We start from the raw sequence: 25,368 nt of genomic DNA, 5'->3' as shown, positions 1-25,368 counted from the left end.
GACTCGTGGGGCGACCACAGTTTGAGATTCTCTGGCTGTCAGCAGTTTTCCCAGCCGGGAAAAATCCTGGCGCCTTTTGCAAGCTCAGCATGCACTGCACCCACTGGAAGCCCTCTCCCTTCTTGACCCTTCTTGAGAGCCAGTGTGGTGTAGTGGTTAAGAGCGGTGGACTCATAATCTGGTGAACTGGGTTCGCTTCCCCGCTCCTCCACATGCAGCTGCTGGGTGACCTTGGGCCAGTCCCACTTCTCTGAAGTCTCTCAGCCCCACTCACCTCACAGAGTGTTTGTTGTGGGGGAGGATGGGAAAAGGAGAATGTTAGCCGCTTTGAGACTCCTTCGGGTAGTGATAAAGCGGGATATGAAATCCAAACTCTTCTTCTTCTTGACTTTATCTAGCTCCTGGTCAGTCTAATAACTGATAAGTGTCCATTTTGTATCCTTTTTTTAAAAAAATTATGCTTTTCAGATTTATACATTTCACTAGTTTTACAATCATTTTATAATAATAATAATAATAATAATAATAATAATAATAATAATAATAATAATAATTTATACCCTGCCCATATGGCTGGGTTTCCCCAGCCTTTCTGGGTGGCTGCCCACAGATTAAAAACAGAATAAAACATCACACATTAAAAACTTCCCCAAATCATTTTAATATTTCAAAACTTGACTTCCTTCCCTCTCTTTCCTTTAATTTATTTTTAATATCTTCTGCATATCCAAATTAACATAATTTGCTCATTTATTCATCTACTTAAAATATATACCCTTAGAAACTGCAGGTTATTACAGTAATCCTGTCAGTGTTCTTATCTGTTTACAATTTATCTGTAAATATTCAATAAACCATTTCCATTCTTTTATTAAGTTTGTTATCTTGATTTCTTATTCTTCCACTAAGTTTTGCCATTTCTGCATATTCCGTAAGTTTTTGTAACCATTCTTCCTTTGCTGGGACTTCTGCTTCTTTCCATTTTGGGGCGAGTAACATTCTTGCCGCTGTAATAGCATACATAAATAAGTTTCTATACAGGATTTTACTTGCTCATCCTTTTGTCTCCCATTCCAATAATATTTTATACATTTTAGACAGCACTTTTACATTACATTCCAATAGTTCTCTCTCCAGTTGTGATATCCCCCGCCCAACCCTCGTAAAAGTGCTAGAGGAGAGGTTGGATAGTGAGAGAGGCTTCCGACTCCCAGAAGGCAATCCGCTAACAGAAACCCAACCCTGTGCCTTGGAGCATTTCTCCGGCATTGGTTGCCACTGCAATATAAACACACATTTGGATGGCAGTTACTTACACACTTACCGGGGGGGGGGGTTCCATTGAACTTGGTGGAGCTTACTTGTGAGTAGGAGTGCCTAGGCTCACAATGTTTCTCTCTTTAGCATGCTATGATTAATCAAGTCTCAGTGATATATTACAGGAATGCCGTTTTCCCAATTCTGATCTTTATCTTTCTTCTCTCCATTTGCATGGAAGGCTGCAGCGATTAGTAAAAGACCTACTAAAGCAACTTCAAATTCAAGACAGCAACAAAGTCTCAGCTCTGGATAGGATATTGGGAGAGATTTCACGTATCCTGGAAAAAGAGGTATCATAACTCTTGTTGCTCAACTCACCATTCCTCTGCAGACCCATCATTTGGTTACTTAGACACGCAGGAGCGCACTCTCCCTCTTTCATGCACACGTTTGTGTTGGTATAGATATGTGTGTATGTGTATTAATTAATCTGTGGCATTTATGATATTGACTGACCATGCAATTCCATGCATGTTTATTCAAGTCCCAGTATGTTTTGTTCATGTGGCTTTTAAAAGTGTTGTTACATCCAACTAGTTTTACTTGGACAAAACTCACTGAAATGAATGGCCATTTACTAACTTACTCCCATTAATTTCAGTGGGTCCACTCTGAATAAAATGTAGTTGGTTGCAACCCCAAGAGGTGTAAATGAGAGGTTTTATGATTATGTGTTATATTGTACAGCTATTAGGTGAAAGTTGCACTATCAATATATCAAAAACAGAAAAACTAGTTGAAAATGCCATCCTGAGCTGCTGCATCCTTTTGAGTTGATTTAATTGTTTTTAAATGTTCTTTTCAAATATTTTTATCATAAATATAGAAAAAATAGAAACCAATCATTCATTAAATATCACTAAATCTCCAACATTAAACCTCAGAAATCTACTACAGCATCAGAGCACAGTGCATATGCATATATATTTATTGTTCTGAAACGAGAAGAAGAATACAGTTCACAACAAATTGGGCATCTTATGTTTGCTTCTCTTGTATGCATATGGAACAGGTGGGGCTTTTTTCAGCCAGAACTCAGTTCCAGCACCTCTCAGGTGGGTGCCATTGCCACTATAAGAAAAGGGAGGCATTAATCTTCTTCTAGAAAAATAGCACTGGGAGCAGGTAAGCTTTTTTTTGCAGCCGCCACGTCAGTTGTATTCTCACAGCTCTTCTCCTTGTCCTCATACCTTACAGCAAGGATGAGGACCTGTTGCCCTCCAGATGTGTTAATTAAAACTCCCATCATGTCTGGCCATTGGCCATGCTAGTTGGAGTTCAGCAGCATCTGGAGGACCACAGCTTCGCTTTCGCTGCCATACAGCATGATGGAATATAGAGCCAGGCCTTGCTTACAGATCCTAGTTCTGGAGCACAGAGAAGGAGCCAAACGGGAGAAGGCATTTCCTACAGTGTTTTTCCTACAAGTAATTTACTGTTCCCAAAGTGCGTGTTTCTCCTATTTCATCTAACATTGTGAAAATCCTTAATGCTTTAACCAAACAAAATGGAAAATCACTGCATCTCGATTCAGTCTCATGTAAAACCATTTCTCTGGTTATTGGTTAAAGATGAATTTAACTTCAGGCTTTGAATCGCAACAGAGTAACATAAGCTTTGTGCGGCTTATCAGCAGCTTTTCAGACATGTGTGTGCCATTACTACAAGTAAACAGAATTTAAATGGATGGAGTTGACATGGATCCCCCCACAAAAAAATACCAATCCTGTTTTTAAGAATACAGCCAGACTGCTGCTTAAAGCTGGCAGCATGTCACATAGACGTTACTAAGTAAGTTCATATCTGCCAAAGTTTATAAGCTGGTGGAAGTGAGAAGGCAAAATATTCCCTGACCCATGTCGCCGAGTGTAATGCGGTGCAATATCAGATTCTGGCAAAGCCTGCTTTGGTTTGGGTTCATTGAAATCCAAATACCACAAGCAATGGAAGAAAAATAAATATGGGTTGTAGAAGTATCTGCTTGAAAATGGGAGATCTGTACTGTGCAATGTCTATTCTACATGTCAGCACTCATGTAGCATAGCACAACTGAACCATTCTCCTAGGAGAGTGCAATTTGTGCATTCAACATAGGAGATGTACATGTGAGAAAATGTACCCTGGGGTCTACTACACAGTTATTCATGCCTTGGTAACTTCCGGGTTAGACTACAGCAGGGAGTGACTGGCATGTGGCCCTCCAGTTGTTTGTACTCCAACTCCCATCATCCCTGACCATTGATCATGCTGACTGTGTCTGACAGTAGTCTTAACAACCTCCGGATGGAACTACATTGGCTACACCTGCTCTAACCATTACGTCATATTGACTCTTGACTAAAGATGTGTGTTCACTTCTCAACATGTGAAAAGCTGATCTGAATGGGGTTTTTAATTTGTTGTGGAATGAAGGCTAACAAGTTCCATTTGTACTCATTAATACCATTTGGGCGAATGGTCAGGAATACAGAGCCCCTCTTTGGCTACCCCTGGTTAGAGTTTGGACTTGAATTGGGGAGGACCCAGGTTCAAATTCCCTCTTACCTTACCTCTTCCATAAGCCTGCCCGACCATTACAATAATCTTTGGAGCCCACCTACCCTTCCAAAGCCCCCTTCCAATCTGAGATTAGGTGGGTAGTGACAGGAGAGAGGGCTTTTTATGGGGGGAAATAAGATACATGACCCACGTGTGGGTAATTACCCACACCCCATAGTCTCCTTTGACTGGACTTAACCACCCAGGGGTCCTTTACTTTTAATTAAAAGAATTGGCTGGGTGTCTAGATTCAAAGCATGGTGCTTAACACACTCTCCAGCGGGAGTGAGCCCCAAGCAGAGTTTAAAATGGTCACAAAGTCAAGGAGCAATATAACATGGGAGTAATAGGCTGATAGACCTTTGTATATATCCCGATTAGTTTGCTTGCAGCGTTTCTCCTTTTCTTCCCCCCTCTCAATGAACAGACCACTCTTAAGTAGGTTTTTAAAAAAGGGTTTGCTTACAAAATCCAAAGGTCCGATTTATGCACTATCACATTCAGCAGCAAGGAGAACACAGGTAGAATACTCTTGGGTACAAAATACAGAAATATAGTTTTGAGCCTGCAGCCTGAGCTTAGAGCAAGCTTAGACATGTCCTTCCTGGTTACAGAAGGCTGCCAAATAAAGGCTGCCCAAGAGGTGATGATAATAACACACACAGAGAAAGAGAGAGGCAGGCACAGACATGCAAGCCTTCTCTCAGGCTAAAAGACATGACCTAAAAGGGAAAGAGGGATTGAGAGGGAAAGGATATGCATTTGTGAGGGGCCTCAAAGAGAAGGATTTAAATTTATTAATTACATAAACAGTTAAAAGATTCAGTTTCCTTGAATAAGACCAAGCTTACCTGAAAGACTGCTTTCTCCCATCCTCAAACATTAATGTCCTAGGAGGCCCTGCTCCGTATTCCCAGCAGAATGAAATGAGGCAGCCTTTTCAAGTTACGGAATAGTGTTCCCCAAAGGCACACCTGACACCGTGTTTCTGGTCATTTCAGCACCTGGTGAAGATGTTTCTAGTCACCCAGGCCTTTTAAATAGATTGCGCCTCTGTTTTAGAATTCGTTTTAATTCTAGGAATGCAGCAAGTTGGGGGTTTTATATTCTTGTTATTAATGGTTTTATTTGAATTTCATTAATTTTTTCACTTACTTATTCAAAGCTTCCATACAAACATCATGTTATGAAGGTGGCACACAAATGTCATCAATAAATGATGGAGGATATTTGAAAAAAAAGGCGAACAGTTTGTAACACTTCCTTAACTCAAAAGGTTTATTGCAGTAGATCTGCCCCCATAATGGGACACCATTTCGCTATAAGTTATTTAAATCTTGCACAGATGGCAAACTGTTCTTTAGGCCTCAGGGCGGATAAGGAAAAAATGAACATATGTACAGTATTACGAATATCTGTTCTTAATTGGTCCATTTGAGCCAAGGGTGTGTATATATTTTAACAGGAAAACATAGATTCTTGTTGCTCGCATTGATATCCATCAGCTAACAGCATAATAGGTCTAACTCTTCTCAGAAACTATTGTACACATGAACTTAAAATGTTTTTTAAAAACAAGCCTGCAGTTTAATCAAACAAGTATTTTCCCCTTATCGCAAGGAGGTATCTCTCTTCGGTGGCAGATTTGTAAGCAGTGCGGGTTGTATTTCTGATGCTGTCTGTAATCATACCATTGCTAATTGTGGCGTAATACAGTAACCTAAACAAACGTTATTGAATTTTCCTCACAAATTCTTCACGAGTCGTTTTACTACAGAGACTGTTTTGTAGGTAGTACACGCAGTAATTTATTTATTTTTTAAGAAGAAAAAAAGAGTGGCACAGAAGTGGTTCTGTTTATATAGGTGTGTGTATACACAAGATAGCACTGTGAAACTTTATTTGTCTTATTTATTTTGAAAAATTAGACCCGACATTTCTCTATAAATATACTCAAAACATTTATAGATTATACCCAATTTAACAAATTAGCAATAACAAAATAAGTGAAAAATGAAACATAAACCCACACTTTGACAGCAGAAAGAAGCAGAGAAAATAGTGATGCTGCAGTGCAAAACAAATAACACCCCCAAAACAACACCCGTCCCCCTCCAGGCACCTGAAGGTGTAGGGAAGCCGTTGCCTGCCAGGTGTCTTCTCATTCCTGACAGTTGGCAGTGTTGGTTGGAGCAGATGAGAGTTGGGAATCCAACAACTGGAGGCCATAGCTTGTGGGGGCGCACGTTTGTGATGAGGTTGGGCGGGTCTCCTGGCCTCCCAAGGCCCCTTGGGGAGGGCATTGAGAAGGCCCTGCTCCTGGCAGAGTTGTGCTGGGCTTTGGTTGGTGGGAGCACCTGGAGCAGGATCCCACTTGTCGAACAGAGTGAGTCCACATGAGGAATGGCATCCAAATATTCAGGTTACTTACACCATCATTTCTTTCACTATAATTTAATTTCCATTTACAAGTGATTCTCCACTTCCACTCATAGCTAGACGTGGGTGGTTCAGAATATGGGTAAGCACCTCTTTTTATTTCCAATCTGTTTCATGTGTTCTTGGCACCAGCTGCTACAAGTGATCATTCTGATTTAATCTGGTGACATCTTTGTGGTTAGTTATTTAAGTCGTGTGTTGGTTATTTGAGTTGCTTTTCTAGCATTCCAGTCTCCAAGTTGGCTCAGAACAAGTAATTTAAATGTTAACATGAATTAGCCCTTCCTCTCACCAAAGTTTCTTCCAGTGCCCACTGTCTTCTCTCATCTGCTGTCTTCCTCTACACCCCAGGCAGGAACAAGCCTCTCTCCACTGGTAGCCTGAAAGTGGGTGACCTGGTGGCTGAGGGGGCTTCTTTTACTCCCTAGGAGCAGAAACAACAGAGAGGCAAGATGTTTCTGGCTGCTGTTGGTTCGTGAAGCCATGGCAGGCTCAGTGTGAACATAATAGGGAGCACATTGGATGCAGCATGGTGTGTGCCTGGGCTGTGCAAAGAAGAAATGGCAACAAGGGAGTGGGCCTCTTCGGCTGTGGCATGCTCTGCTGTGCCAACACTAGCCTCTTCTCAGCATCAGGCTGAGACTTTCCTCTTCAGTTGAGAGCATGATGGAATTTTTATTCTTTTAATTTGATTGTAAGTCGCCTAGAGACTGCCCTGCATTAGGCAGTTAATTAATTAATACTTATGAATTCATAGAATGATAGAAATGTAGAGTTGGAAGGGATGCCAAGGGCCATCTAGTCCAACCCCCTGCACTGCAGGCTAAAGCATCCGTGACAGGTGACCATCCAATCTTCGCTGGAAAACCTCCAAGGAAGGAGAGTCCACAACCTCCCAAGGGAGACGGTTCCACTGTCAAACAGCTCTTATCAATTGGTGGGACACTGGTGGCGCTGTGGTCTAAACCACTGAGCCTCTTGGGCTTGTCAATCAGAAGGTCAGCAGTTCAAATCCCTGCGACGGGGTGAGCTCCCATTGCTCTGTCACGGCTCCTGCCAACCTAGCAGTTCCAAAACACACCAGTGCAAGTAGATAAATAGGTACTGCTGTGGTGGGTAGGTAAACGGTGTTTCCGTGCGCTCTGGCTTCCATCACGGTGTTCCTTTGTGCCAGAAGTGGTTTAGTCCTGCTGCCCACCTGACCTGGAAAGCTGTCTGAGGACAAATGCCGGATCCCTCGGCCTGAAAGCGAGATGAGCGCCACAGCCCCATAGTCACCTTTGACTGGATTGAACCGTCCAGGGGTCCTTTACCTTTACCTTTATCAATTGCTTGACAGTTGCTGGTCCCATGGCTAAAAAATCAAAGCCAAAATAAATTGCCTTCTTAAAAAAAAATATACTGATGGATAGCTAGTTCATAGTTGCTGCTTGGGCAGTAGTGCTCACCGAAATGTGATATAAGCAGGATTGAATAATCTGGCAAGTTAGAATGCCTACTCTGGCCTGTTTTCTAAAGACAGAAAGGACGCTTTTAGTATTCCTTGGTATTGCAAATTCCCTTAACAATCGACACAGTTTAAGGATACACTAGTGATGGATGGCTGAACTTCCTCTCCTTATGAATAAAGTTACGATGTTCTTCACATTTTGTGAAAATGATATTTTTCTTGCATTTAGTGACACTGCCAAAACCGACCACTTTAGTGTAACAAGAAAGGAAATAAACTGTCAGTAATATAAATGCAGTTCCCCCCAAATGACATCCATCTTCCTTCAACATTACATAATCAGCAGGCTACCAAGAGCTTTAAGTTTCTGAGAATTTTAGTTGACTTTTGTGAAAAGAATTGTACCAGTGTGCATGTTGCTATCGCATACTCCTGGGCAGTGCTTTTTTTCTACGCATACCCCTAAACATTTTGTGAATCTAAGTTTGGCCTCATTGAGAGGGAGTATTTCAATATGGTCCTATCACCTTCTGGCAAATAGAAGGGGAAGAAATGAAGGCAGTGAGAGATTTTACTTTCTTGGGCTCCACGATCACTGCAGATGGTGACAGCAGTCACGAAATTAAAAGACGCCTGCTTCTTGGGAGAAAAGCAATGACAAACCTAGACAGCATCTTAAAAAGCAGAGACATCACCTTGCCGACAAAGGTCCATATAGTTAAAGCCATAGTTTTCCCAGTTGTGATGTATGGAAGTGAGAGCTGGACCATAAAGAAAGCTGATCACCGAAGAATTGATTCTTTTGAATTATGGTGCTAGAGGAGACTCTTGAGAGTCCCATGGATTACAAGAAGATCAAACCTCTCCATTCTTAAGGAAATCTGCCCTGAGAGCTCACTGGAAGGACAGATCCTGAAGCTGAGGCTCTAATACTTTGGCCACCTCATGAGAAGAGAAGACTCCCTGGAAAAGACCCTGATGTTGGGAAAGATGGAGGGTACAAGGAGAAGGGGACGACAGAGGACGAGATGGTTGGACAGTGTTCTCGAAGCTACCAACATGAGTTTGACCAAACTGTGGGAGGTCCATGGGGTTACGAAGAGTCAGACACAACTAAACGACTAAACAACAATTTCAATATGAGTAGGAAAATCATAATAGCACTGCTCTTGGGCAGAATTTAAGCAACCTTGTTGCATTGGAAGTGCTTGAAAAACTGAAGAGGTACCAATAGTTGTTAGCATGATTGCTCCCATGTTAATTTGAGATCTCATTGGCTCTATCTTTCCCTGCTTGCCAGAATAGCCTGTGTTTTCTGATCCCTACCTCTGATAAATCACTGTTCTAACCTTGTCCTTCCAGAGGATCCTTGTTAAAAAGTTTAATGTGAGCCGCTAAGATTGTTGTTTTTCATGGTTCAGCTCCCTCCCCAGGAGCCTGGTTAAAGTTCAGAGTGGGGAGCAGACACATCACCAAGTGCTTGCGCATAAGCCTTAAGATACTATACATTGCACAGCCTGCCATTTCACAAACTGCAGCTGCAGAGGCATTGGTTGAACTGCTGATCACCTCTTATTGGACTGCCATGTGTTCCTAGCATAAAGCCCTGCTGAGGCATTCTGTCAGCATAGAAATATGAGAAGAAGCTGACTTATACTGAGTCAGACCATTTATCCATTTAGTCAAGTGTTTTCTACACGGACTTACACCACTATCTTCTGCCTTGGTCAGACCACACCTAGAATACTGTGTCCAGTTCTGGACACCACAATTTAAGAAGGATGTTGACAAGCTGGGACTTGTACAAAGGAGGGCAACCAAGATCATCAAGGGTCTGGAAACCAAGCCTTATGAGGAACGGTTGAAGGAGCTGGGTGTGTTTAGCCTGGAAAACAAGACTGAGACAAGATATGATGGCCATCTTCAAATATCTCAAAGGCTGTCACATGAAAGATGGAGCAAGGTGGTTTTCTTCTGCTCCAGAAGCTAGGACTTGGACCAATGGCATCAAGTTACAAGAAAGGAGATTCTGAGTGAACATCAGGAAAACCTGTCTGACAGCAAGAGCTGTTTGACAGTGGGATGATCTCTCTGGGAAGGTGATGAACTGTCCTTCCTTGGAGGTTTTTAAGCAGATGTTGGATGGCCATCTATTATGGATGCTTTAGTTGAGATTCCTTCATTTCAGGGGGTTAAACTAGATGACTTGGGGTCCCTTCCAACTGTATGATTCTTATACTCTCCTGATTTTGAAAAAGTCACATTCATCATGAAAGAGAGGGGAAACATTGATTGCTGCCTTTATAATCTTGTTCCGTTGCTCGTAGATTGTACAGTGAGAAAAGGGCAAAGGAAAGATGAATACGACGGCATTTGTAAGGAACAGATACATTCCTCCCTCCTTTCCCCACCCAAGCATTATTCTGCCACTAGTGAAGTCTCATTATTTCTGAGTGTCCTAATCAATAGGGTCATGAAAGATTGATTTTGGCAGCTGTCACGCTGTTTATGACACAGATCATATATAGTCATTTATAGAAGTGGGCAGTAATTCTCTTGTTAACTTGCAAGTCAAGAAATCAGTGGACACATCTTGCTTGTCAGGGGTGGTGAAAAAGATCTTGATAGTGTCACTCATTGACTGAGAGGAGGAGACTTGACACTGTTAATTGAATTTCCCAGGGGAACATAAAAAGAAAGAAAGAAAGAGACCCTAATACCATGCCGTCAGGAGGAAGGAGGGGTGGAAACAACACAAGCTGTCACCATGGGGGAACTGCTTACATTGATTTAATGTTGCTAATGGTTGGGCCTGGATGAAGCATTGCCCAAAGGGAGAACAGAGTTCACCACAGTTGCTCCTTCGCACTTACTAAAAGTCTTTCAAACTTGTGGCCCTTTTACTTGTGGAGTTATAAGAGATAATGCACAAGCAGTATTAAAGTGACTTAAAAATAGCTTAAAACAAATGAGACCACTCTTATTTATGTTCTGGCTCTGCCACGATGATTCCCCTCCCCTAATCCCCCCGACTGTAACATTTCTGGCTATGGGCCTGAGACTGGAGTACAACCTGGTTTGTGTTTCTGCATAATGTGAAAAATGGCCTTTATGAATGAAACATTCTTCCCACACGACAGGATGCTGCACTTCTGCCTGTAAGGCCTGCATTCAAATCCTGAAAAGCAGAGAACTTGTTTTGGCGACATGCTGCACCCCTTGATTTAAAAAACATGGAAATATTGGGGCTGTCTTCCTCTGTATGAGCTGTCCAGGTTTTGAGATCTTTCAAAGAAGTCCTCCTCCCAGTTGTACCTGTTTGGCTGGGACATGAGAGAGAGCCTTCTCAGTGGCTGCACCCAACAGTGGAGCTTTCTTCCTGAAGAGACTCACTCACCTCTTTCTTGTCCTTTTGCGGCCAAGCAAAGTCTTATATTTAGGAAATATTTTGGCCTTCAGTGTCGCTCTTTCTGGATTTCTTGTCCCTCTTACTGATTGAGAGTTTTCAGTTGTCTGCTGTCTTATGCTTAATGTGTTGATGTGCTAGGCTTTGATGACATGGCTTTTTCAATTGTTTGGTTTTAGTTTTGTTAGCTGCTTTGAGTATCCTCTTAATAAAAAGACAGGTTTGTATGTGTCTACTGTTGTCTGTAGACCAGGAATGAGGAACCTTTGGCTCTCTTGACCCTGTTGGACTTCAGCTCCCATCAGCCCCAGCCAGCATGGCCTGGGGGTTAGGGATGATGGGAGTTGGAGTCCAACAGTTCTCGATCCCTGCAAAAATAGTTTAGAGTCCTTACCTCTTCCACCTGGGGCTGCTTGTTGGATTTGCTTGTTGCAAAATTTAATGCAAACTGACCTGATCTGAGCCTCCTCAGCTGATTTGCAGATTGGAACTTGTTTATTCTCTGGCTTTCGCTTTTCCCAGACATATCAACCCCCTTTCTCAGTCCAAAAACAGAAATAAATATCAAAGTATGTTTAAAGGTGCAATATTTGAGGGAGAACACATTCACTCAATGCATATTTTAAGAGAAAATACATTGAAATAATATTTTATATGGAGTTTTCCAGTGAATATGTCTTTTCTTAAGAAGATGGGTGCAAAAACAAGATGGTACAATTTACGGCTGAACCCATATGAAAGCAGCATGGATCAAAAGTGGAAAGTTTTGTTTTCTCCTTTCCCACTTCCAGGGCATTTCTCATTTGGCAGAGAAACATGATGCCAGTTTAATACCATATCTTGACTTCAGCATTGCTGTAGGAGTCCTCGCTTCTTTAACTTTAAAATGTCTTTAGTCTATATCATTCAGCAACTTCACTTGCTGTGTGTATTTTTTTAAGAACAAAGCACAACACTCCTGACCTCCTCCGAGTGCTCCCTTAGTGACCACTAAGGTTGGCTTTTTTAAAGAAAACAAGGCGTCAAACAACATTTTGGGGTTTCATTCTGTTTTTTAGATAAATTTGCCGTCCATTGCTTCACCAGTCATGATGTCAGATATTTACATTTCAGTCCAATGTTTGTCGTAACTTTCAAATACAAGGGACTGTGGGCAGACAGTGTTTATCACAGTGGAGAGACAGTCGGGAATGGTTGGCCTCAGCGGTGCAGAGTCCGGCTTGGTTATTTACTCTAGAATCTGCACATTGTCAGGACCGTAGCAAGTGGCTCATTGCTGCCATGGCTGTCCCATCTGAAGCTTCGAGGCAAAGGGGGATACACTGAAAGTTTCTTTTAAAAATATACATCTAAGAGTTGAAGCAAAATCACCATATCAGTAGATTTTTATAGTATCTGGAACTCTTAGGAGTTCCTGCAATTTCTTTAGAGATGTATTTTCTTTTTTATACTAAGTGTGAAAAGGGATAGCATTCTTTCTGTTGGTTTTACAGATGAAATTAGCATTTTTTTAATGGATTGTGATTTTTAAACATTGTGTTTTGTTTTTATTTATTTCTCTCTTTTATTTTTTGGTACACTGCAGTGAATGGTAGATGGTTTATAAGTTCTTTAAATCAAGGATGGGGAACCAGCGGCACTTCAGATGTTTTTGGACTTCTAGTCCTATGCGCCCAAGCAAGCATGCCCAGAGGGGAGGAATTATGGGAGTTTTTCATCAAACAGTTGGGAGTCCAGAAGTTTCCACCCCGATATACACATAAAAAATTAACATCTGCTAGCAACAGTTTCAAAACTGAGTACAGGATGGAGGTCCAAAAGATGCACAAGGGTGGAAGGCTTTGGAACTACCCCTTCTCTTTGCAGTTACACCAGGCGATGAGGTGCCTTTTGGGAGCAGCAGCATCTCCACTTGAGGGATCTCCAGTAGTTGGGTGGGGAAAGACCTCTGAGGCAAGAACATAAGGCCCCTTTCTCATCTCACCCGGCATCCTGTTCTCCCAGGGACCAAGCAGATACCTGCTGGAAACCTGCAAGCAGGATTCAAACACAAAAGCCTCTCTCTTCCTGTTGCCTCCAGCAACTGCCATTCAGAAGCATTGCTGCCTTGGACTATGGAGCCAGAGCACAGCCATCAGGGCTAGTAGACATTGATAAGTCATCTGGATAGATGAATTTGTCCAGTCCTCTTTTTAAACCTCCCAAGTTGGTGGCCATCACTGTCTCCTGTGGGGGTGAGTTCCATAGGTCAACTGTATGCTGTTTGAAGACGTATTTTTATCTGTCTTTCCAACATTCAGCTTCATTGGATTTCCCAAGTTCTAAAGAGGGAAAAAAGCCTGTCTGCCCCCTCTCTCCATGACATGCTTAATTTTATAAACTTCTATCATCTCACCTCCTACTTGCCACTTCTCTAAACTATAAAAAGCTTTCTTCATAAAGGAGTCACTTGATCTGCTTGAACATTTTGGTTGCCCTTTTCTGAACCTTTTCCAACTCTACCAAAACTGCACAGTCGTCCAAATGTGGTTGCACCATAGAATTGTAAAATGGCATGATGATATTGACAGTTTTATATTCAGTTCCTTTCCTAATGATCCCTAGCATCTGGAGGGCCACCAATATTCATTCACGCTGCTTTGGGGACACCACTTTTTCCTGAGTTTTTTTGCACAAATATTTCATGGGTTTGTGTTGTCACTTCTTATTTCCTCTCCTCCTTCCACGTTTATTGGGAGGAAGAATCTTCCTCTTCTGCAACAGTTCAGGGCAGGTACACCATCTCCATGGGGCAGAAACCTCTACAGCACCCCCCATGTCCACAAGGATGGGGCCAGGAGGCCTGAAGGGATGCCGCCCCAGACTGTGCAGCGTCAGCCTGACAGGCGAAGGTCATGCATGCAACGCGCAATGCATGGGGTGTCACGTACACTGCATGCATGACGTCACCCCCCCAAAAAATGTTGGGTGCAACTCAGTGCCTGTGTTTGGGGGGCGGGAATGTGGCCTTACTTGTGTCAACCAGTAGCTTCCATTGTACAGCCCCCACACCCCACATCAGAAGACCCAGAAAACTGGCCCAGCATGCATTTTGTAGCATCATAGATCTTGCCTAATCTGAGCACCAATTTGGTTTTTATTTATGGGGAGGTTGAAACTCTTTTTCTCCAGGAAGCTCTGTTGTAAAACTGTATTGGTGCATAAATGTCCTGCTGTTTGTTTTTTTCCTTTAAACACACACACAGAGAGAGAGAGGGGGGGGTACAGATGCCTCAACGTGGCCACTAGAGGGAACAGTGCTGGCAGGAATATGGTGCTGTCTTTGACTGGGCTTGAAATCACAACAGCTGAAAATGGGAGTCTTCTAGTGTATGCTCAGTATTCAGTGTAACGTATGAATAAAAAGTAAACTTTTTAATCTATTCCTAGGCATACTTTTACTGAAAAAACAAGTTCCAGCAACTTCAGTGAAGATTAATCCCTTACGTATCTATTCACAAGTAAGGCCCACGTTATTAAGCAGGCTTGCATTTGAAAAATAGGCAAACAGTACAGGAGACAAACAGGGACGTGGGTGGCGCTGTGAGTTAAACCACAGAGCCTAGGACTTCCCGATCAGAAGGTCGGCGGTTCGAATCCCCGCGACGGGGTGAGCTCCCGTTGCTCAGTCCCTGCTCCTGCCAACCTAGCAGTTCCAAAGCATGTCAAAGTGCAAGTAGATAAATAGGTACCGCTCCGGCGGAAAGGTAAACGGCGTTTCCGTGCGCTGCTCTGGTTCGCCAGAAGCGGCTTAGTCCTGCTGCCCACATGACCCGGAAGCTGTACGCCGGCTCCATCAACCAATAAAGCGAGATGAGCGCCGCAACCCCAGAGTCGTCCACGACTGGACTTAGCGGTCAGTGGTCCCTTTACCTTTACCTGCTCAAATTCCTCTGATTGCACTATGTTTTCCATTCTTGTGATGACCAGCTGGAAGAGAGAAGTTTTTAGGGAGAACAGCTGGAGAGGCCTTAGTGTCCCATTTCTTTCACTGATGAAATGGCTCCTGTGTCATTTGTAGTACAGTGGTACCTCAGGTTAAGTACTTAATTCGTTCCGGAGGCCCGTACTTAACCTGAAACTGTTCTTAACCTGAAGCACCACTTTAGCTATTGGGGCCTCCTGCTGCCGCCGTGCCACCACAGCACGATTTCTGTTCTCATCCTGAAGCAAAGTTCTTAACCCAAGGTACTATTTCTGGGTTAGCAGAGTCTGTAACCTGAAGCGTATGTAACCTGAAACGTATGTAACCCGAGGTACCACTGTAATTCATGTTAAGAAATCAGTAATTAATATTGATAATTGGGTGCCTGAGTTTGCTTCCTCTCTTTCCTCCCCTCCCCCTCCCCCTCCCTTTCCCCTTTCATGTCAGGTATTTTTAGAATGTAAGCCTGATTTTTTTTGGGGGGGGGGTTGCTGCTTTCATTGCTTCTAAGCCACTTTGAGAGCCTTTCTGGCTAAAGGGAAAGGTATAAATGCTTTGAATGAATAAAAAATAACACTCTGGAGAGTGGGCAGTAGGAATGAATTGCAAATTCTGCCAAGATTCAAATAATTTCAGCAAAAAAGTTTGCCAATTGACCTTTCTCTATTTTTTTAAAAAATAAGCATCTCTGAATATACACCAGTTTACGTCATTTGTTTTTTGCAGAGAATTTAAGTTTTTTCTTGGCACAGAAACTGAATAATTCGTCTTGTGTGCCTGTGGTGATGGGGATGCTGCTAGTCTCGGACCCCTGCCAAGAATAATCCCAGAGCCGTCACACCATAGGAATATAGAGAGAGTTGCAATTGAAATTATTCAGCCCACATTGCATAGCTGTCAACGTTTCCCTTTTTTAAAGGGAAATTCCCTCATTCCGAATAGGATTCCTTGCAAGAAAAGGAAAATGTTGACAGCTATGCCCCATTGCAAATCAGGTTTATTATCAAAATTTACAGACTTTCAACTGTTTGAAATGAGCAAATCAAACAAAAGCAATTGAAATAGCTCAACACAACTGATGCTTCAGGTGGTTCCCCCAAATTCAACTGAAATTGCAACTTCTAGTGGCTTCTCCAGTCTCACTATTATTCAACCCCTTCCCAAAACTTCTGTTTCTTATTTATAGGATTTTGAGCATATTGGAGCCAACCTTTCTTGTGCTTTTAGGTCAGTAGTGGTGTACGTCTTGCAGTTCTAGCAGGGAAACCTGTGTTTAGTATGTGCCTTACTGTGCTCACTGAAACACACCCACCCACCCCTGGTGCATCCTGCCCTAGCCATTCTGTTGGCTGGCTCCCACTCCCAGTCAGCCCTGTCCTCCCCCCTTAAAAGAAAATAACTAATATAAAAAAGTAAGCTAAAAATACAAATACAAGTTAAAACTACTAGTTCTCAAAGTAAAATAATTTAAAACAACCCCCCACACACAAATAAAAGCCCCATCCCTATTCAAATAGTAACTTTGTAGTCACAGATTCAAAGGATTCCCATATACCCTAAACCAGTAAAATAGACTTTGAACACATTTATCCCCAGTATGATCACAGCACCTCCTACTGCCTACTGTATTAAGTAAGGACTGGGTAGGGTTTTCACACCCAGGCTAAACTCGCCTTGCCAATAGCTTCTACCTGCCTTAGCAAACGTCCCACAGGCCAGATGACTCCATGTTAAACTTTCTTTCCAGTCACTGTTACACTAAGGAACTGTTACTCGGATCTAAAGGAGGTTGCAATTTCTACTGAAATAGCTTGCATGGTAATCAAACTCCTTTCTGAAAGAAATGTCAGAAGCTTTATTGCTTAAATGAGGGAGAGGGAATTTGTAGCTTTCCGTATCGGTTTAGCCATGTTGGCCGCATGACCCGGAAAGCTGTCTGCGGACAAACGCCAGCTCCTGCAGCCTGAAAGCAAAATGAGTACTGCACCCCATAGTCGCCTTTGACTGGACTTAACCATCCAGGGGTCCTTTACCTTCCCTTTTTTCTATGCTAGATGAAGAGCGGAACTTTGTAAAGAACTTAGAATAGCCCTATATTTCTATATTACTTGAGAGACCAGGGTTGAAATTCCTGCTCAACCATGAAACTCATCAGGTGACCTTGGTGAGAGAGCCATACTTCCTCAGCCTAATTTACTTCACAGGGTTGTTATGAAGATAAAATGGGAAGGAAGAGAACCGTGTTGCCACCTTGAATTCCTTGGAAAAGAGGTGTGATATAATTTTAATAAAATAAAACAAGGTTGCTTCCAATGACAGTTATCAATACATTGTGGCTTTAAACACTTTGAGGTTTTATACCACTTTGAGGGTAGGGGGTAGATTTCAGATAGGACCAATAGGATTTCACCCAGGCTATTTAGGTAAGTGGTAGGCTGCTATTGAGGAGTCAGGAGGAATGTCTCTATGCCTCTCTCAGGTTGAGGAGCATGCCAGAGTTTTCTTCACCAAATATCTTTGACACAGTTCTGACAGATGCACACATTGCTTGTGATTGTAAACAGGGGCGGAGGAAGGGGGGTGAGGTGGGGGCGGGGCGCCCCGAGTGTACCCACTGAGGGGGGTGACAAAATGCCGGGCAGCACTCACCGCAGGGCCTGCAGCACACCCCAGCCAGACCTCTTTCCTGGGAGTGACGCCTTGGCTTGGGCTCCTGCAGGCTCTGCACTGCCCAAACAGTCCGCCAGCTGCCTCCCCCCCCCCCCCAGCTGTAGGGCGGCTGAGTGGGAGGAGGCAGGCAGACTCCGGAGGCCCCACAGAGCGTCCTGTCCCGGCTGGCCCCGCTCTGGGCGCAGGGCACGCGCACCACCCCAGGCGCCCGATCAGCTTGCTCCGCAGCTGATTGTAAAACAATATAGTAAAAATTAGGGTTGTGACATTTAATAGATTTACAGTATTCATCAATTAGAGTAACAATATAAAACTTTTTGATTGAATTGTTGAATATTGCAGAGTATACGCAGACTTTCTGGAAGTATCTTGTTGGAAGCTGACAGGATGACCAGGAACAAAATGCTGCTCATTAGTAACTTGGTTACTTAGAGGTTTATTATTTACAGTAGACTCACAAGTTACTACAGTGGTACCTCGGGTTACAGACTCTTCAGGTTACAGACTCCGCTAACCCAGAAATAGTACCTCGGGTTAAGAACTTTGCTTCAGGATGAGAACAGAAATCGTGCGGCGGCAGCAGGAGGCCCCCATTAGCTATAATAATAATAATAATAATTTATTTGTACCCCGCCCATCTGGTTGTGTTTCCCAGCCACTCTGGGTGGCTAAAGTGGTGCTTCAGGTTAAGAACAGTTTGAGGATAAGAACAGACCTCCAGAACGAATTAAGTTCTTAACCCGAGGTACCACTGCATATACAAGATACAGACATGGATCTTAACTTTCTCCCACACTGAACTCAACTTCAGCTGACTCCAAGCCTCTCCTACACCCACCAACAGACCAACCAGAGAAGTCATGAGTCATTATGCCTTTATGGGTGACCTCGATCAAGAGCAAAATTGTATCCAAGGTTCCCATATCACCAGGCAGAAAAACTTCTCTGCTCAGACTTGCTGGCCTTCCGCCAACTCACTAATTGCTTCTGTGAGAAAGCTGGATCAAAGCACGTAGGCAAAATCCCAACGTGAATAAACAGGCATTCTAATTAATCTGTTAACATATTATTATTATTATTATTATTATTATTATTATTATTAGGCTATTTTCAGTACGTTTGTCCAAAGGCTAACATGGCAAGTAGGCTCTTAGAAGAGGCATTCCGTCCTGTAGGAGAGATGAGGGAATGCCTCATTTAAGAGGATGATTGTTAGAAGATACATGTGCATCTTCTAAAAACAAAATAAGGGGTTTTTTTTGCTTGCAAGTACTTAATTTCAATCTGCCTACATATTTAATAGATAGGTCAACATCCTATGATTATAAAAGTTTAAAGCCTGGTGGTGCTTGTGATGATAATAAAGCAGTTAAAACCATTTATGAACTTTAACAGATTGGTAAAGGCACCTGACGTTTGTAATTTGGCTGCAGAAGAGTCTGTGGAACATTTTTAAAGGAAACATAAGGATTTTTAAAATAGCGAAGTAGTTAGCCAGCTGATTTTCAGCTTTTCCAATCCTACAGCTTCTAGACCCAGACACCCACCTCTGCCTTGTAAATGAATGTGCAGAGCCTTGTTCCCCATCTGCTGCCTTTGCCTACAGACAAGGAAGCTCTTCTCCCCACCCCCACCTGGGCCTTGATCACAAAGGACGTAATTATTGTCTGCGGAAGAGTCAAGTACAAAAACAGTTCATCCAGCCTGACCGCCACTGCTCTATGGGCCACCAAAGATTAACAGCTGCTTCTCCTTTGATTAGGTTAGGTAATAACAGTTACTTTAGTTAATAATTGGATGGGTTCCCAGTCTGTGTAATTCAGGTTTAGGCTGTCATTTTTGCTGGCATGTAGCTGAGCTGTAGTATTGGAAGGGAGCCTGTAATCCTATCAGCTGCCACTAAAGTCATAGCAGATTCAGATCCATTAAGGTGTTGTCAGGTAGAGAAATAAAGAAGCCACACGGTCACGGTGCAGGCTTTCTTCTGTGTCTAATCAAATCTGAACCAAATAGTTTTTTAAAGGGTGTTTTAAATACAGTATACATATATGAATACAAAGAGCTTTGTCTGTTTGGGCCTGCTATTTTCTTTCCTTCCATATATATATTTCCTATCTGCAAAAGCACTCATAGCATTTCACAGTTTAAAATAACTGGTAGTAATTCAATTTTTAAAAAATATGAAAAAGGACAAGTAGGGAAAAGGAAAATAAGCAAATTCAGATATTACAGTTCTTGGGGAGGAAGAGCCATGTGGCCTTTGGTCAGACTAATCATGGGGATGCACATTGATGGAGCCAGATCTGAGAGGGGATGAACAAAATGGCAATTAGAATAATAATATAATTGTAGTTGGAAGGGATCCAAGGGTCATCTAGTCCAACCCCCTGAAATGCAGGAATCTCAGCTAAAGCATCCATAACAGATGCCCATCCAATCCCTGCTTAAAAACTTACAAGGAAGTAGAGTCCCACTGTCTAACAGCTCTTACTGACAGAAAGTTCTTCCTGATGTTTAGTTGGAATCTCCTTTCTGGTAACTTGAAGCCTTTTTTTCAAGTCCTGGCCTCCAGAGCAGGAAGAAACAATGAGACCCCCTTGAATCCAGAGATTTGGATATACGCCCCAAGTTTAGATTTGTGACACATGGCCATTTCTGCCTGTGGTCACACCTTGGACAGTGGTGAACTCAAAGGTGTTTTCATTGCAGGGTGAAGCCTTTCTCCCCCCCCCCCCAAGCTCTGCTTCTGACAGAGACTCCAACCCAAGTGCTTTCAGGATCAGGACTTCTTCTGGTTAGAAGGAAGCTGGGGTTGAAAGGTTGACTCTAAGAACTCTCTCTTGCTGTCAGGCTAGTGCTGGCACCATGCTTTTCCTAACGCGCTTCCTGTTGCTTGCCTTGTCAGTCTTTCAGATAGTTCTTCTTCTTAGACTCCAGTGCTCTAGTCTTTTCCCCTAGCTAAACAGCTCTCCTCATATTGCTTGCAAGCCCATGTCTCCATGAATACCAATTCCTGTTGGTATTCAGCTGCTGGATGTTCCAGCTGTGGCAACAGTTGGATGCATAGGTCTTTTCCACATGGATCTCTTTTCTTTTTAGCTGGAGATGTCAGGAATTGAACTTGTTACCTTCCGCACACAAAGCATGTACTCTTCCGCTCCCCTGTGTGGTCCCTCCTCCCTTTGAGCATGTGGAACTAGCTGTGTAGTTCTCTGTGTCCTGGTCAAATTGCCCAAATGTCACCTAAGTTCATACATTCTGTGCGCAGACTTGGCATAACCAAAAGCAAACAATCCCTAAAGCAAGGAGCATGAATCATCGTGGGGGGGGGGCAGTAATAAGGTCCTTTTGCTTTGCATGGCTTGGTTCGTGTGTTTGCTCATTCACAATAGAATTGATTATAGGTAGTTCCCACTAGTGGTTGCCAAGGTTTCTCCAAAATATAGTCAAAGCGAGAGGTGTTTCTTTTTCTTTCCCCCAGTTATCTGGCTAAGACCCAAAGAACTATGTGACTGGTTCTGCACACCAAAAGGATTGGTTTACCTTGCTCAAATAGCTGCCTCCTATGTCTTTTGGAAAACTTCTTTTGAAACTGAAAGGACTTCAGTGGCAAGGAGGATCCAATACCTGGAAGTCAAAGAACCCCACTAGCTCAATGGAAAGCTTGGTGCTTGGCTGAACCATTTGTAGTCAACATTTTAATCAGGCACACATGCATCATGACCAGGCATTGAAGAAACATGCTCTCACGGAAGGCAGTGATGGCCACCAACCAAGAAAGAGGATTAGACAGATTGACGGAGGAGGAGAGGGATGTTGATCACTCCTAGAAAGGATGGCTGTGCTTCTGCCTCCACAGATGGAGGCAGCAAGGCTTCTGGGAACCACAGGAGGGAGAGGGCTCTCTTGTGCTCTGGTCCTGCTTGTGGGTTTTCCACAGGGGCATCTGGGTGGCCCCAGTGGGAACAGGATACTGGTCTAGATAGGCCTCTTCTGGCCTGATCCAGCAGCTAGCTCTTCTTACATCCTTGAGGGGAGTTCATGCCTAGTTCTCAAAGGTTTGCTGCATCTGAATGTGTACAAGAGTTCTATATAGCACTGAACAGTAAACTTGTGCAGTCAGACAAAACATTGCCTGATAAATCAGTAAAATACTTGGACTAATTACTCTTACTTTTTATGTTTTCAACGCAGAATACAGCAGATCAGGTTGCATTTCACGTGGCAGGGGGATTTTCAGCCCTGGAACAAGTCCTTCAAGTTGTGACAACTTTGGCCAATGTGAATGCAGTTTCACGAATCCCTCTGAAGTGAGTAGGATGTTTTTTCCCTTGCCTTTTTTTCACGGTCAGTAAATTAATGTCATCATTGGTGGCTAGAACTATTTTTCTGGCTCTTGTTCTATCTGGCCTTCCTCTCTATTGATCTGTAAATGATAGTTGGTTTGCAGAGGGTTTTATATGGCTGTGTCCTGCTTTTGAAATCCTTTGTGTAAGGCAGGGCCTGACACCAGAGCAAGTTTTTAAGCTATGTATTTATTTAAAATGTTTATATGCCACCTTTTGAGACTCTTTCAATGCAGCTTACAATGAAAACACAGAAATACAATGAAACTGCTGATAGATAAAATACTAGATGAGACTAGATGATAACACAGGCAACCCTTCTAAAATTACTAAAATATTAAAATTAGTTTAGATGGCTTTGAGTATATTTTCACATGCTTGGACTTGCAGTTGTTGCGTATTTGTACAGAGAAAGTTATCTTGTCAGTCAAGAGCATAGGAAGATGCTGCCCCAAATCTATGTTATGTGCCAGCTTGCCATAGGTTCCATTTTGTGCCCACATGGAGCCACTTGGCAGCTGAAGTGACTTCCTCAGCACCGGTTGAAAAACTGTTCTGCCGGTGCATCATGTGTTCCCCCTCCCCTGGAACTGAGAAGCCATCATGCACAGGCTTTTGACTTTGATTATTTATGTTGGTGGGATCTGTTGCAGAAGCTTTGTGCTACTTGTGATCTGTAATTTTGAAATGATTCTTTTGAAACTAGAGGACTCATTGAAATAATTTTGTGTTGGGCAATGGTTTTGAAACCCTACAGGTTTTGAATACCTTTGCAAATTATTTTTGGTTACCTCCAGTCTACCAGATTGTTGTGTATATGCAAGTCTCATGTCACCCCGCTGCACTCCCCAGCCATACCCCATTTTAGTGCTACCTCATCCTCCTGTCCCTTCCATTGAAGAAGGAAGAAAAGAGGGAGGACACATGCAAACTTTGCAGGCAAGTTTTCCTCCCATTTCTACTGATGGGGGAAACTGGCATCTAGGCTGAGAGTATGTAGGAAATGAGCAGCAAAAAGGGGAGGGGAGGCACATGAGAGAAAGGTGGAACTTAAAAGAAGGAAGTTCCTAATGAATGCTGAACTGCTTTCCAAGTTGTGTGAATAGAGCCTTTTGTGAGGGTTGCTGGATTTCTGTGGTACCTTTGGCAGTGATTCCAATTGCAGGTTCAGGACAGGCATACAGTTAATCATAGATAAACCTTGGCAAATACTAATTTCAGGGCTTCAAAAGAACTAATCATAAAAGGAAGGATCCTATGTAATTCCAGTAGAAGCCTACATGGTATCCAGACAAGTGCAGAACGCTATATATCTCACAGTCATTGCAGTTACTGATTTTAGGGTCACTATGACATGTTTATTGTATATGATGATCCTCTAGATTTCAGCAGTCATGAGACACCAGAGGTCATTTCAGAAGTACCTGAAAATTCAAATAGTTTGTAAAGGTACAGGCAGCAATTTCCTACCTATCTTTTCCCTGCCATTGCAACAAAGCAGTGCTCTGGGTGTGTGTTGTGCTTGTGTCAGGAGGAGAAAACAGCCTAATACTTAAGGAGGGACAAATGGTAGCATGAATGGAAAAACTCCTTTGTGACTAGTGCTCAGTTTGCACACAAACTGAAACAAAACTATGACTCAATGAGCATATGTTAGTGTGGGGATACCCAGAGCAAAAATTGTGGTGGCTACACTCCCTGCTCCCTCCTCCAGCTGTGCTGCCTGGAGCTAAGCCATGGTTTGGCTTACACTTATTTACAAACCCAGGCTTGTCGTTTGTCTTGCAAGCTGTAACTGAGGTTGGTTGTTCATCTTCTGCTTGCAGTTTGTTTTGGGGAGACAAAACATGAGCCCAAGTTGACACATAACACTAAACCAAACCATGACAGAGCTCCAGATAATGCAGTGGAGCTGGGGCTGGAGTAGGAGGGAAGCAGCATAGTATCCACAGGCGCGCACGCTCTCGCTCTCTCAGCCATAGTTTGTCTTAGCACTGCAGGTGAACCAGGCCAGTATTAGTTAAGGTTAGTCTCTTCCACATTCTCTGCTGTAGATGGACTGTTCTACAGAGGAGCTTCCATTAGACAACTTTCTAAAAATCATCAGAGGCATTTCCAATATGGTTACCAAGAGCAATAGGCAAATGCCAAACATCTTGTCCATGTTGTTATATAACTGAGGGTAAGCTCTTGTCTGCCAAGTATTAACACAGAACTGGCAGATTTGTATTTAAAGCAAACAACTTAGAATAAAAACCTTAGATGAGGCCCTTCAGAGAAACTTTTCAGTCATAAATTACATTGACGTTCCAAGAAAATATGATAGAGATGATATGCTTATGCAGTTTACACAATGATTTAAAAACACCAGTTTAGAGATACTGTGACGTGCCATGGAGAAAGAAGTGTCGGGTTATATGAGGGCAGCATTTGGGTGCTGAGGAACCCTTCGGAGGTAATGGAAGCCTGCCACAAATTGTTCCGTAAGCATCATGGGACGCCTCGGGGTTCTCATGCTGCTGGTGGTGACACGTGAACCCCCAGCGCCCCCTGGGTGGAGCTGAAGAAAGGAAAGGACCAAGACAGAACGAGAGCTCCAGACAACTTGCCGGCTTGGCTTAGGACCAGGGAGGCGGTGAGGTGTTGGCAGGAGAGGAGTAACAGGCAAAGGAACTTGGCCTAGTGTGGGATTGTATGGCAGCGGTCTGACGCTTCCCAAATCTATTCTATTGAAAGGTATTCCTCCCACCTCAGCCTGGTGCCGCTCCTTGTGAAATGATTGCTTCTAAGCAGCTCTTACATCTGAAGGTGTCTTTATACTGCTCGCCCTGCCGGCCTCCGGACAATGGGGGCTGGAGGGCCAAGAGGGAAAAAAGAAGGCAGAATGGCTGCTCTGGAGGGAGGAAAGTGAAGCAAACGTTTCGCCTGGGCAACACTTCTGCGGTGCTAGAAAAATAGCCTGCAGGGCCAACTCTCTTTGGGGGAAGGTTGTCAGTCCCCTTGGATGTATCCCATACAATCTTTCCTGATATTAGTTGTTTCTTTTGGTTTCAGTCGGGTTTCTTTGTTGTTGTTACACATTATCCTTTTAAAAAAGAGAAAATAAAAGGCCCCAGTGGTATTTTAATAGCATACCTGTTTATGTCTCCCTTGGGGTGGATGTGAGGAGATTATATGCACTGTTATCCTCATCTCTTTCCCCAAAATCCTGGCAGCATGGGGCAGCTCAGAACCT

At 43.1% G+C, this 25,368-nt stretch overlaps 1 protein-coding gene across 7 annotated transcripts in view; it reads left to right on the top strand.

Moving 5' to 3' along the window:
• SCAPER (S-phase cyclin A associated protein in the ER) overlaps positions 1–25,368 on the top strand; it is a 209,785-nt gene that overhangs the window by 105,669 nt on the left and 78,748 nt on the right. For all 7 annotated transcript variants that reach the window (XM_079991504.1, XM_079991500.1, XM_079991499.1 and 4 more), the window contains 2 exons: positions 1,499–1,610; positions 21,982–22,097. In XM_079991504.1, coding sequence (XP_079847630.1) covers positions 1,499–1,610; positions 21,982–22,097 — 228 coding nt within the window. The remainder of the gene's footprint in view (positions 1–1,498; positions 1,611–21,981; positions 22,098–25,368) is intronic.

The sequence above is a fragment of the Podarcis cretensis genome (assembly GCF_951804945.1).
Source record: "Podarcis cretensis genome assembly, chromosome: 9".
NCBI classification, from domain to species: Eukaryota; Metazoa; Chordata; class Lepidosauria; order Squamata; family Lacertidae; genus Podarcis; species Podarcis cretensis.
Note: the sequence above shows the minus strand (reverse complement) of the source record. Positions and strands in the feature narration are given on the sequence as shown.